This window comes from Capra hircus, chromosome 23 (assembly GCF_001704415.2).
Source record: "Capra hircus breed San Clemente chromosome 23, ASM170441v1, whole genome shotgun sequence".
In the NCBI taxonomy this organism is placed as follows: Eukaryota; Metazoa; Chordata; class Mammalia; order Artiodactyla; family Bovidae; genus Capra; species Capra hircus.
Window position 1 is genome coordinate 38,288,744 of NC_030830.1, and position 14,083 is coordinate 38,302,826.

The 14,083-nt window shown below is 40.6% G+C and overlaps 1 protein-coding gene across 3 annotated transcripts in view; it reads left to right on the forward strand.

The window, feature by feature from the left end:
• The window catches only part of STK38 (serine/threonine kinase 38), a 44,170-nt gene that overhangs the window by 12,206 nt on the left and 17,881 nt on the right, over positions 1 to 14,083 (forward strand). For all 3 annotated transcript variants that reach the window (XM_018039064.1, XM_005696274.3, XM_018039063.1), the window contains 3 exons: positions 7,402 to 7,453; positions 8,340 to 8,462; positions 10,005 to 10,088. In XM_018039064.1, coding sequence (XP_017894553.1) covers positions 7,402 to 7,453; positions 8,340 to 8,462; positions 10,005 to 10,088 — 259 coding nt within the window. The remainder of the gene's footprint in view (positions 1 to 7,401; positions 7,454 to 8,339; positions 8,463 to 10,004; positions 10,089 to 14,083) is intronic.

Consider the following 14,083-nt stretch of genomic DNA (forward strand, 5'->3'; position numbering starts at 1 on the left):
CTGACCTGCATACAGGTTTCTCAAGAGGCAGGTCAGGTGGTCTAGTATTCCCATCTCTTTCAGAATTTTCCACAGTTTATCGTGATCCACATGGTCAAGGCTTTGGCATAGTCAATAAAGCAGAAATAGATGTTTTTTTGGAACTCTCTTGCTTTTTCCATGATCCAGCAGATGTTGGGAATTTGATCTCTGGTTCCTCTGCCTTTTCTAAAACCAGCTTGAATATCTGGAAGTTCATGGTTCACGTATTGCTGAAGCCTACCTTGGAGAATTTTGAGCATTACTTTACTAGCATGTGAGATGAGTGCAATTGTGCAGTAGTTTGAACATTCTTTGGCGTTGCCTTTCTTTGGGATTGGAATGAAAACTGACCTTTTCCAGTCCTGTAGACTATTACTAAGCCATAAAAAAGAATGAAATTTTTACCATTTCAACAACATGAATGGACTTACAGGGCATTATCGCTAAATGAAGTAAGCCAGACGGAGAAAGACAAATACTGTGACATCATTTGTATGTAGAATTTAAAACATACCACAAACCAGTAAATATAACAGAGAAAGAAGCAGACTCATAGAGAACAAACTAGTGGTTACCAGTAATGGGGAGGGGTCACAAAGGGGTAGTGGAGTGGGAGGTACAAACTATTGGATGTAAGAAAGGCTACAAGGATGGATTGTACAACATAGGAAATATAGCCAGTATTTTGTGATATTTGTAAATGGATTGTAACCTTTAAAAACTATGAAAATTTGAAAAATTAAAAAAATACAGTGATTGGCAGGAGCTACTACAGTAGTAAGTAAACTCAAATTGGAACTGTCAGAGATAGCTTTTCAAGAGTTTTGATGTTACGGGGGCAACATCACAGAAGCTTGAAAAATAAGCAGGGTTTTAATGATATGAGACAATTGATGGTTAAGAAACATTTAATTATGAATATGTGGCTAACATATGATGCTGCTGCTGCTGCTGCTGCGTCGCTTCAGTTGTGTCCGACTCTGTGCGACCCCATAGATGGCCTCCCACCAGGCTCCGCTATCCTTGGGATTCTCCAGGCAAGAATACTGGAGTGGGTTGCCATTTCCTTCTCCAGTGCATGAAAGTGAAAAGTGAAAGTGAAGTCGCTTAGTTGTGTCCGACTCTTAGTGACCCATAGACAGCCTCCCACCAGACTCCTCTGTCCATGGAATTCTCCAGGCAAGAGTACTGGAGTGAGTTGCCATTGCCTTCTCCAACATATGATGAGCAGTTTGAAATAATAAGTATTGGGCTGGTAAATTTGGGGGCTAATAAGAGAGATCAGGTTGTAATACAAATTTTTGTTTGTATATGCCTTGTTGTCTTTAAAATCTCTAGTTTTTCTCCCACTTATATGCAACTTTTCTGCCATTCTGTTTATAGTGGAGCACTGGGTTATATTTGTAACTTTTTATTTTTTTTATTTATTTATGGCTGCGCTGGGTCTCCATTGGTGCATATGGGCTTTCTCTAGTTGCAGCAAGTGTGGGGCTTCTCATTGTGGTGGCTTCTCTTGTTGCAGAGCTAGGCATGTGGCCCCCGGAGTTGTGGTGCGCGGCCTTAGTTGCTCCTCCACATGTGGGATCTTCCCAGACCAGGGATGGAACCTGTATCCCCTGCATTGGCAGGTGGATTCTTAACCACTGGACCACCAGGGAAGTCCAGCACTGGTTGTATTTGAACAAAGGGTTTACTGCAGAGGGAAATGAGATCAAAGCTGAAAGGCAGAAGGAAAAATGGAAAATCATTTGGAAATTGTCTCCTGTATAAAAGTAGAATATGAGAACATTGGGCTATTTCATAGAAACACTTCAGTGATCCTACATATTGGTTTAAACAGTTAAATTCCCTGAGTCTAGTGTGGCAGAATGCTTATTGAAGCTCCTTATAGATGGCAAACTGAATACATCCAATAATGCAAATTTGTATTGTTTTAATCTGTCTTTTGCCTTTGGCCTCTGTGTTAAGCTTCTCTAGCAATAGCAGTTCTCCTGTTCTGTCATGTCATCCTAGGTGTCCATAAAGAGAGATAGGTATTAATAATCACCTAGTTGTTCATAGAAAATTAATGGTTTGGATAATTTGTAGCAGTTTGAAATGAAAACTGAGGCAACTGGCATTTCTTTTTACAAAATGATCTGTGTTGTTTCCGTTCTTTATGAATATTATTTTGGTGGATTAATTAAAGCCACAAAAGCCTAATTTAATAGGCAATAATTTTGTGCTTTCCCCTTTCTTCCCCCTAAATCATGTAAGAATTCTTCTACATTTTACCCTCTGAGAACCAGCATCTGCTGCTACTTCTCTTCCATATTCTTACTCAGGTTTTTCTGTTTGCTTTTAGTCTGATCTGATAATGAGTTTTGCAATGTCTGGTTATTATAGTGAGCAAGTACAATGTTTGACTATTACTAGTGAGCAAGTGTCAGTTTTATTTGGGCCCCAGGAGTGGGTGAGTCTAGACTTATATATTAAGAAGACGTGGCAGAAATACACAGAAGAACTATACAAAAAGGATCTTCATGACTCAGATAACCACAATAGTGTGATCACTCACCTAGAGCCAGGCATCTTGGAATGCGAAGTCAAGTGGACCTTAGGAAGCATCACTATGAACAAAGCCAGTGGAGGTGATGGAATTCCAGTTGAGCTATTTCGAGTCCTAAAAGATGATGCTGTGAAAGTACTGCACTCAATATGCCAGCAAATCTGGAAAACTCAGCCATGGCCGTAGGACTGCAAAAGATCAGTTTTCATTCCAATCTCAAAGAAAGGCAATGCCAAAGAATGTTCAAATTACTGCACAATTGCACCCATCTCACCCACTAGCGAAGTAATACTCAAAATTCTCCAAGCCAAGCTTCAATAGTACATGAACCGTGAACTTCCAGATGTTCAAGCTGGATTTAAAAAAGGTAGAAGAACCAGAGATCAAATTGCCAATATCCATTGGATCATAGAAAAAGCAAGAGAATTCCAGAAAAACATCTACTTCTGCTTTATTGACTATGCCAGAGCTTTTGACTGTGTAGATCACAACAAACTGGAAAATTCTTCAAGAGATGGGAATACTAGACCACCTTACCTGCTTCCTGAGAAATATGTATGCAGGTCAGGAAGCAACAGTTAGAACCAGAAAGGAAAACAGACTGGTTCCAAATTGGGAAAGAAATATGTCAAGGCTGTATATTGTCACCCTGCTTATTTAACTTATATGCAGAGTACATCATGTGAAATGCCAGGATAGATGAAGCACAATATGGAATCAAGATTTCTGGGAGAAATATCAACAACCTCAGATATGCAGATGACACCACCCTTATGGCAGAAAGTGAAGAACTAAAGAGCATCTTGATGAAAGTGAAAGAGGAGTGTGAAAAAACTGGCTTAAAACCCAACATTCAGAAAACTAAGATCATGGCATCCAGTTCCATCAATCCATGGCAAGTAGATGGAGAAACAATAGAAACAGTGACAGACTTTATTTTCTTGGGCTCCAAAATCACTGTAGATGGTGACTGCAGCCATGAAATTAAAAGACACTCACTCTTTGGAAGAAATGCTGTGACCAAGCTAGACAGCATATTAAAAAGCAGAGACATTACTTTGCTGACTAAGGTCCATCTAGTCAAGGCTATGGTTTTTCCAGTGGTCATGTATGGATGTGAGAGTTGGACTGTGAAGAAAGCTGAGCGCCGAAGAATTGATGCTTTTGAACTGTGGTGTTGGAGAAGACTCCTGAGAGTCCCTTGGACTGGAAGGAGATCCAACCAGTCCATCCTAAAGGAAATCAGTCCTGAATATTCATTGGAAGGACTGATGCTGAAGCTGAAACTCCAATACTTTGGCCACCTGATGCGAAGAACTGACTCATTGAAAAGACCCTGATGCTGGGAAAGATTGAAGGTAGGAAGGGGACGACAGAGGATGAGATGGTTGGATGGAATCACGGACTGGATGGACATGAGTTTGAAGAAGTTCCAGGAGTTGGTGATGGACAGGGAAGCCTAGCGTGCAGCAGTCCCTGGGGTCGCAAAGAGACGGACACAACTGAGCAACTGAACTGACTAGATATCGGTCAAACTAATTTGTTGAGATTTTCAAAGATTTCTGTAATACTCATTTTTAGAGTAATTCTGGATAATTCTCAGTTCTGGTCATAGCGATACCCACTGTTTATTTCTATACCATTTCCCTGGTTTTAAGTGACTCATCTGCAGAAATTAGAAATATTGCCCACTCAACTCGCTTGTAGAGTGGACTAGCCTTTCCTCCCATCCCTGTTGCCTCTGAATCAAGCTGTGTTGGAGGCGAGTCTAAATTAGGTATAGTAAGGGGGGCTGATTACAAGAAGTAGTCATGAATATGTGTGTGTACATTGTGATGCTTCTTTTTTTAATTTAGTAAATACATCTTGGGCTTTCCTGGTGTCTCAGAGTATAGAATCTGCGTGCAATGCAGGAGACCCGAGTTCAATCCCTGGGTCGGGAAGATCCCTTGGAGAAGGAAATGGCAACCCACTCCCATATTCTTTCCTGGAAAACTTCATGGGCTGGTGGACTACAGTCCGTGGGGTCGCAAAGAGTTGGACACCCGACTAAGCAACTAACAACAGACATCTTAAAAAAGTTGCTATGTACAAAGTACTATTCTTAGTGGAGAAGGAGGTTTCAGATGTGGTCCTTGTCTTCAAAAGAACTTACTGTCTCATGTGGAAAATGGTCTCACACCCTAATAAAGGGAACTCATGGAAGCCTTGCTGGGTGGTGTTGGGTGTGGCCTCTGTGTGGAAGTGCCTCCTCCCCCTCAGGGTCCTGGTTTGGAACATTGGAGCTGAGCTGGAGTGACCTCACCAGAGGCTGGGGTGTTAAGCTCCCTGGCCCTGCAACCAGAGACGTGTAGTGGAGGAGCCGCCTTTGTTCATACAGTCAGCCCTCAGGTTCAGTGATTGGCAGGACTTTGCTAAATTTGTTTCATTTATTTCATTTTATTTTTTCTTGCTTGTGTTTTAAAGCAAATTTGAAACATCTGTCTTTTTAGTCCTGTCTGCTTCAATATGCATCTCCAAAAGCCTGGCCATTTTCTTATATCACAATGCCAACATGAGTCTAACAAGTTAGTAACTCTGTGGTATTGTCTCACAGAGGATGTGATTCATAAGCCTTTTGTAAGATGTCACTGTTTTATGCCATTTTTGGTGTCTTCAAGATCTTTGACTTGGTCCCAGTGAATCATTACCATGGATCATTTTGGATGGTAGGTTTTTTTCTGGATATTTTCTCTAATAAAAGAATCTGAGAGGAATTCCTTGGCAGTCCAGTTTTAAGACTCCGAGCTCTCACTGCCTGAGGGCCCAAAAGTTTGATCCCTGGTCGGAGAACTAAGATTTCATATTTCACAAATTGCACGCAGTGGCCTGAAAAGAAAAGAAGCTGGTGGTGTTCAAGATGTTGATGCTGCTGAATACTTTACTCTCAAGCAGATTATCTACTGAGACCAGTTTAATTACACTTGCAGCGGCAGTGTAGAATACTTTACAGTTTGAATTTAGATTTAAAATTCAGAAGGAGCTGTCTCTGTAACATACATTGTGTGATAGCATGTTAAGACTGCTGTCACCGTCTGGCGTGATCATTCAGAGAACATGTAGTCAGTATGATGGTGTTTGATACTCAGGGCCCAAAAGTAGCTGACCAGGGTTGAGTTCTTATAGTTCTTACCATGAGTTTACTCTTTTTTTTTTTTTTTGCGTTTACTCTTCTTACTCTTCCCAATTTCAACTATTTAACCACAAAAATGGAATTAATTTTCACTCCTGAAGTTACCAGTGGTACGGCCTTCTCTCTCCGATGTGTATGCACACGTAGACGCATAGCCGCAGACATTCTGGGAACCAGGAGAAGAGGAGTGGGCAGACTGGGAGTCATGCAGATGCTTTCTTCTTCCTTCAGAGTTGCAGTAGATCTTTTCACTTCCTGGGAGTTTGGACACAAATTCTTGTTTATCATCCAAGCCTGTGGATTTGTATTGTAATATGATTTCTAATAGTAAATAAATATCATTAAATAAAAATATTCATTTTCACTAAATACTGGTATTGCAGTAAATATTCATTGACTAAAATAAAACTCATTATTGTCCCATGTTCCTCTCTGTGTGTTCCTGTAGTTACTGGCATCATTATCCTCTCACACAAGAAATTCAAAGACTGTTCGCTTGACTCCTCTGGCAACTGGTCATCTTTGCAGTGATTCTGTTCACATCATTTTGAGTTTCCAGCCCTAGTTCCAGGTCTTTATTGTCCATCTGACTCATGATAGCTTTTTTTGTTCCAGAGTCCCTTCCCACTTCTGTCCCCTGTCTCCTCTCTCCTCTGTCTGTTGCTTTTCCTGATAGTCCATCAGCTCATTACTACAGGCTGCCATTCTCAGAGAGAAACCTCATCACACCATTCCGTTGTGCACACGCCTCTAGTAGCTACTAGTTGTGTACAGACTAAGAGTCACCCATCCTCGCGTGGTGTTCGAGGTGCAGGGTGCCTCAGCTGGCCTAGACCACATGACGGTGCTTCGTCTGCCCTCTATGTCTGTTCTTCCCTGCTCTGCTCAGCTGGCCTGTTACCTGGGGTGCTGACAGGGAGAGAGGAGATTCCAGCCCCTGTGCTTTCATTTATTATGCAGAATAAATAACAGATGTGTGGAACTAGTTATAAGGAAATTTTACTTATTTCTCTTAGTTTTATCAGGTCAGTATGAATCTATAGGTCAAAAATATTCTTGGATGCAGTTTCTAAGGTATCGCACTCCAAGGATTTAGAATCTCAAGATTTTTTTTTTTTGGTGCTTTTTGGTATTGTTTTGTTGTTGTTTGTTTGTTTTGTCTGTTCCTTGTGGTTTTGAGTCTTTTAAGTTTTATCAGTGCCACTGATTACCTTTTTTGAACATCCCCCCCCCCCCCCCTTAAATCTCCAAATTCTGTGTTTACCTTTGTTACTACTGTGCTTGTGGCAGGGAGGAGGAGGAAGATGTGAAAATAAAGGAAGTAGATTTCAGTCTGGGGTCAGGGAGAAAAACACCCTGATAGAAGAGGTTATCAGACACCAGCTGTTGGTGGTTTGTTAAGGAGGAACTACCACACCGAGAGAGAGAGAACTTTACATTTTGAAATTAGATTCTTTGTTGCATTAACATCTTAAACAATTTTTGTCAAAATGTAGAACTAACAAAGGATGAGAATTTTTTCACTTGCCTTAGTAACTGTAATTTGTTGATTTAATGAAGCATTTTGAGTTTTACCTGTTTCTATCAGTTAAGAAAAATTGTGCATAAAGTAACGGAAAGTTATCATTCAGATGTTAATTTCATATGTCTTTATTTTTAGACAAAAGAAGTTAGAAAAAGTGATGGAAGAAGAAGGTCTCAAGGATGAAGAGGTAATTAATATTGGAAAATTTTCCTTGAAACCAAGCCTGGCAGATCATGTCTTGTGTAGCAAGTTGTTAGCATTGGCGCATGGAGGAAGGGTTTTGACTTTTAACAGGAAATTATGAGGGCTGGTGTGCTTCTGGATTTGGGTACTCATGCACAGGGAGAAGTTGATCATTAAATACCAGGAAGGATGACTTCTAGGCTCTGTAGTAGTAAATAAATTAGCTTTAGAATTCCAAGAAAAGGAAGACATGAAATAAAATTAAAAAATTTAAAAAGCAAATTAGCATTTTTAATTCACTGAAAACGCTCCATAGAAGTGGAGCAAATTTCTGAAATTTTTGTCAAGGTGAAATACCTCTCGAATCAGCCTTTCCCCCCAGAGCCCACAGATGTGGCAGAAAATAAATAAGAAATTGTGAAAAGAACTGAAATGGCTATGGAAGTGTTCTCAAAGGGAGGAATGAATCACAGAACCCAGGAAAATGGTGAAAAATACCCAAGACTTGTAGGAACGATAGAAAGTTAATGCATAAAATGAACCATAATGTGTAAAAAATCCAGAGAGAAATTTTAAAACCATACTTGTATATAAGAAAAGTTAAAGGAAAATGTTGATAGTTTATCCTTCCACGTTAGGAATAGTAGAGTAGCAGGCTGTGAAGAAGGTTCATCCATGTCCACAGAGGAGGCGTCCTCTGTTCAGTGTGGTTATTGTGTCTGAGGGCTGGGAGGCAGGGCTGACCTCCTAAGGGTCCTTCTGCTGTGCTATCCTGTGTGAACAGATGGTGCTTAGTTTGGCGGGGCCCTGCTTTCTGGGTGGGCTAAACCACAAATAAGATTTGTTGCAGAGTCCCTTCCCACTTCTCTCCCTCTCTATTTAAACATTAGAAACGACTCCGGAGATCAGCGCACGCTCGGAAGGAGACAGAGTTTCTTCGTTTGAAGAGAACAAGACTTGGACTGGAAGATTTTGAGTCTTTAAAAGTAATAGGCAGAGGAGCCTTTGGTGAGGTAAAAACACCAGAGCTACTTATCAAATACAGGAATCCCACAGCACATTGAAGCTACTAACGTAACGTGAGCTTGTGATGGCTGATAGAACTGTAGCATGGAGTGGGTGGGCCCGGCTTTGAGCCCTGAGTCTTACCTGCTCTCTTTCCTCTTTTTCTTGCCCTCTCACTGTCCCAGGGATCTGCTTGTTCTTCTCTGTTTTGCTAGAGATGATGTTGATGCTTTAAGTATTCATCTAGAGGGAGAGTTGATAGGTAGAAAGAAATCAATATTTATTGCTTAGTGAGTGCTTCTTTCCTAGAATCATGACTAATATTTTATACATGATGTGGTTAAACCTGAGGGGATATATAATGTTCCAGTGTTACACATCCACTGGGCAATGGTACCAAAGTGGGGCCGAGGTCTTCCTGATCTCAAAGCTGTTGCTTTTCCCGTTACACTGCCTTTCCAAGAGCAAACTTGCAGCATACTTCCACCCTTTATTTCTTCCTGCCAGATTGGTACAGCTCGGAAAAGATAGCCCTGGGAAACAATTTATAGAAATAAGTTAATGTGGGTGGTGGTAGAGAATGAAAGCATTTGTAGCTTTGTCCCAGCTGGTTGTCCAAGTGCGTCCTGCTTGGTCACAAGAGCAATCTGCTGGGGAGGGTTTGAATGAGCCTGTGCAAGATCCTCCCCATTTGTGGAAAACACCCGAAGTGAACGACCTGCTGATGCAGTAGTTTCACCATCATTGTAAATACAAAAGGAGCAGCACATTATTAAAAACCAGCACCTAGGGGAAATGTGAGTGCATATTCAAAGGCACAGGTGAAAGATTAAATTGATCCCTCAGTGTTCAGAATCCCTGTTGGCCTCTTGAGAGAGGAAAAGGTACAGGACTACGTCTAAAAGAGCTTTATGTTCAATGAGGAGGGGACGTGGGACTCGAGGAAAATAAGAGTGTTTTAGGGAGAAGAAAACATACTTGTCTTGTGGGAGGAGGTGGGGATGTGCAGGGACTTGCTGAGGAGTTGTGTTTGGGTTTGCAGACCATTTCTTTTCATCATAAATTATCTGTTCTCTCTCTCTTAAAAAAAAAAAAGGAAAATAAAAAAGAGAAAGGAGAGCTACAGAAAACTCTTATTTCCCTAATTGTACATTTTAGTTCCTCCCCCACTGCCAGGCATTTTTTTCCTGTGCCTTAGCTTTTGCTGTTGTTTTAGACATTGTTGTAAACATTTCCTTAGGTATTTTTGAGCTGACTGGATGACATGTGTCATGGGTGTAATGAGTCCAAAGTGAGGATTTTGAATTAGCTTGATCTGTTCAGCTAGGGAGCCAGAGCTGTTCAGAGGTGGAGATAGACATCTGAGGGTGTTTCGGCACTGACCTCACTATGTATTATCCATTTTGAAACATTGAAAACCATTTTCTTCTGCTTTGTTATTGCTTCTATAAAAATTGCAGTACTTTTCCAGTTTAAATATGATTTCTTATTACACATGAAAGCATTAGTTTGGCATCGTGAACTGTTGGTGTATCTCTTATAATATTTAGGTGCGGCTTGTTCAGAAGAAAGATACGGGCCATGTGTATGCAATGAAAATACTTCGTAAAGCAGATATGCTTGAAAAAGAGCAGGTAAGGCACAATTGTAGCAGTGATTTTAGTCATCTGACGAATTTTTGTCTTCTAAAACTGTTCTTTCTGCTTAATTGAAGGGTATATTCCTCTTTTAGTTTTCTTTAGCCCTGTCATATAATATTACTTTTCTTTCTCCACCCCCCATGGAACCAGTTACATATATTTTAGGTACAAATAATGCCTAAGATATTATGCACAGTCTTTTTAAAGTTGAAAATCTAGAGAAACATCTGCCATTTGTGTTTCGCAGTTGATCACAAGCTGTCCTTGTCATTAGGAGCTGTGTTTTGAGGTTGTACTTACTATGGTAGCATGTTCCTTACAGAATGTTAAGGAAAGATGTGTATTATACCTTGGAACTGAGACTTAGAAATTAAAATTTGGCGTTTGATCCAAAATAGGCCTTAACGTGCTTCATTCTGTAAATTCATGCAAACCCAGTTTGGATCTTCTGAGTGGCTTATCACTACGTGAGAGAGGCCAGTCTTCTTTGGGAATGAATTTGAAAAAATATAATGAAGGTGGCACAGTAGTGCAGACTCTCATTTAATGATTAAGAATATTTTATATAACTTCAAGTCTACTTTGCAAATAGATTTATAAGCTGCATCCAGTACTTTATGCAGAATAAGTAAGATTTTAAATATTAGACAGTATATATTAAAAGTGAGAATGCAGATTTTCTATAAATCTGGTTTAATTTAGCAGAACAGATTGTAGTGGGCAATGCCTGCAAATATCCTGTAAAATACCAGTTGCTATAGGAGGGCAGAAAGACCCTCCTGGAAAGGAGAGCTCCAGATACAGAACCTCAGAGCCAGGATGGAGGCTGGCCCCACACCCAATCCTTCCAGTCACTTGAGAGGAGCTATAATCACCAAGGCTTTTCTGCCCTTCATTTAAGTGCTAGCTCAAAATTTGGGATTTTAATTTTCTCTTTAATTTTCCTATGTTACCCAGAAGCTTTAGACTCCCAGGAATTTTGGTCAGAAGTAGCAAATACCCTGGCAGTAGTTCTTCAGACATTACATGTTAACACCAACCTTATTCAAAATGCACACCAGTCCTATTAATGTATCTAAAAATCAGTGTGACAAGGGTATTGACATTGTAGGAGCTTCAGTTAATCTTGGAAAGGAGACTGTGAAGCTGTATTGACTAGTCTGTATAGTTTGTATGTCACAAGTAAATTTTATTTTTACAAGATATGTTTCCTGTAGTTTTAACCAAGACTCACAGTATTTCTTTATCAGATGAACAGTAGAGGAAAATTGTAAAGAGAAGTACACATAACTTCCACTTACGAATCCTTCATAGAGGTAACAGGTGGTAACAGAGGATGATCCAAACATACTGTTTAAAGACATTCTGTCAAGTACTGTACCTTCTTCAAAATCAGTTTCTAAAGACTTACTACGTGAAGATGAAGGAAGTGTCTGTTCGAATTAGGAGTTTAAATGAATTCACTTAAATCGTTAGCTCCTCTTGCTGATGGACTCAGCTCCCTAGGGTTGATCTCAGCATGGTCCAGTTAAAGTTTCCGGCCACAGACTTGACCTGGGGCAGCTGTCTTGAAGCAGGCAGCAGCTTTGTGGGGCAAATCCATCACTTCTGAGTGGGGCTGACAAAGTACAGATTCAGAGCCTGACTTCTTATAGGTATAGGTGCCCTCTCCAGAGGAAAAATTCTTATTTGCTTTTATGAAACTGAGCAGGAATTATAGCTACCTATTTAGAGTTCTGGTTGTTATTCTGTCTCACAAGATGGAAGTTTCTGCTACCTGGAAAATGAATTCTAGAGGATGAGAGACCAGTGTTTAGCTAGTCTCTTCCCATTTCTCTTCCTGTGCAAAAGGACAGTCTCTGGTTGTGATGCCCGTGTAGAGGTAGGATGAACCCAAAGACTGTTCCGTCTGCTCTCCTAGTGCCCTGGGTCACAGCTGGCACATAATCTCCACCCCACTCATTGTTTATGGAGCAGGGGAAAGGGAATCCAGAGCCCACCCCTCCCGTAAAATCGCCTGACTCCACCCCTAGACCTTGAGTTCTTGATTTGCTGTTCAGCCCCAGGAGAAAAGGGCAGGGTGTGGTCACCGTGCCTGCAGCTTTGCCTGTGACAAACTGGGAATGTTGCAGTCACGGTCCGGCCCTCTAAGGTGAGTGACAAGCAACAGTGGTCACGCCTGTCCTTTTCCATGTGTCCATGCAGTAGGCAGAGGCCTTCACAGGAGCCAACGGAACAGGGGGGTGAAGTCAGCTTTGTGCAGTCTTTGTGTAGTAACTGCCTGGGTCAGAGCCAGCAAGTGGCGTGAGCATTTCCTCAGGTCTTTACTGGGCTTCATCCTAGTTCTGTAGCGCCATTCCTTATCACCGTTACCTTCTTCCATTTTTCCCACCCTCATGCCATAAGTAGAGATGTAAAAATGTAAAATTTCTAAAACACTGAAGTTAAAAATTTCCTTGAAAACAGTTTTAGTAGAAACTGAAAACTCAATAGGCGTTTTAGGCCCATAGGAGTGAGCATGGAAAGATGAGGCAGGTTAGGTGTAAGACAGGAGAGCAGGCTCTGGGGTCCATGTCTGAATGGAATAGAGAGCGCCTGGCTTTGCTGAAGACATTCCATTAAGACAAGCACGCAGAACATCCTGTCAAACAAAACAACAACCAGGGGCTGAGTTTGCCAGTAGAAGTACCAATTTGTAAACGTGGTATATCTTCACCTCCAAACACTATAGGAAGTCCCACCCTGGAGCACGTGTTAAGATAAAAACCTCTACTCAGGGATCAGCCTGAGTCTTAATAAATTTAGATCTGATTCAGCCCAGTCTTGCAACTTAACAGCACTTATACAAGAAGAAAAGGGGTGGGACTTGGTGATATGCAGTAGTGTTTTGATTATTATTGTATATTTAAAGTAGATGAAGTCAACTTGATTATAATAAATTAATAAAGTAATCCTCCCAAACCTTTGGCAACTTGGTCTCCCTAGCTAAATATTTCAGTAAAAATAGAAAACTGGCAGTGTCATAAATGAATCTACAACTCTTTTTAGCTGTTCTCATGTTTTAGTTCAGTAAGAACTGAGTACCTATTACTCAGTCATTAAAAAGAATACATTTGAATCAGTTCTACTGAGGTGGATGAATTGGAGCTGATTATACAGAGTGAAGTAAGCCAGAAAGAAAAACACCAATACAGTATACTAACACATATATATGGAATTTAGAAAGATGTTAATGATAACCCTGTGTTCGAGACAGCAAAAGAGACACAGATGTATAGAACAGACTTTCGGACTCTGTGGGAGAGGGAGAAGGTGGGATGATTTGGGAGAATGGCATTGAAACATGTATACTATCATGTAAGAAACGAATCGCCAGTCTAGGTTTGATACAGGATGCTTGAGGCTGGTGCACTGGGATGACCCAGAGAGAGGATATGGGGAGGGTGGTGGGAGGGGGGTTCAGGATTGGGAACTCATGTACACCCGTGGCGGATTCATGTCAATGTATGGCAAAACCAATACAGTATTGTAAAGTAAAAAAAATAATAAAAGAACTGAGTACCTCCCGTGTGCACAGCTGTGACCGAGTACTGTGGCATCACAGCATCTGGGATTGTCAAGGCAGCGTCTTCGCAGATGTCTCTGAAGGCCTGAGACAGGATTTGCTTAGAGAGTCTCATCTTGGGGATTTACTTTTATCAAAAAAGAATTATTAGAACAAAAGATACTAAAAGAATGGTAATTTTAACTAATCAGAGGTTCACTTTATAACACTGTTAAAGTTTCCGTTTGCATTAAAGCTGTTGATTTTTGCAATTTTCAAGCCTTTCATCACTCAGGTTTTCATTACTGAATACCTTCAAGTCAAATGTTGTCAATTTTGAGTTCGTAGGTTTGCCTAAGCATAAGCTGTATCTTTTACATCATCACAATTTAATACTCAACAGTATTTAAGTTGTTTAAGCAAATATGCAGTCTGATAAAGCAGA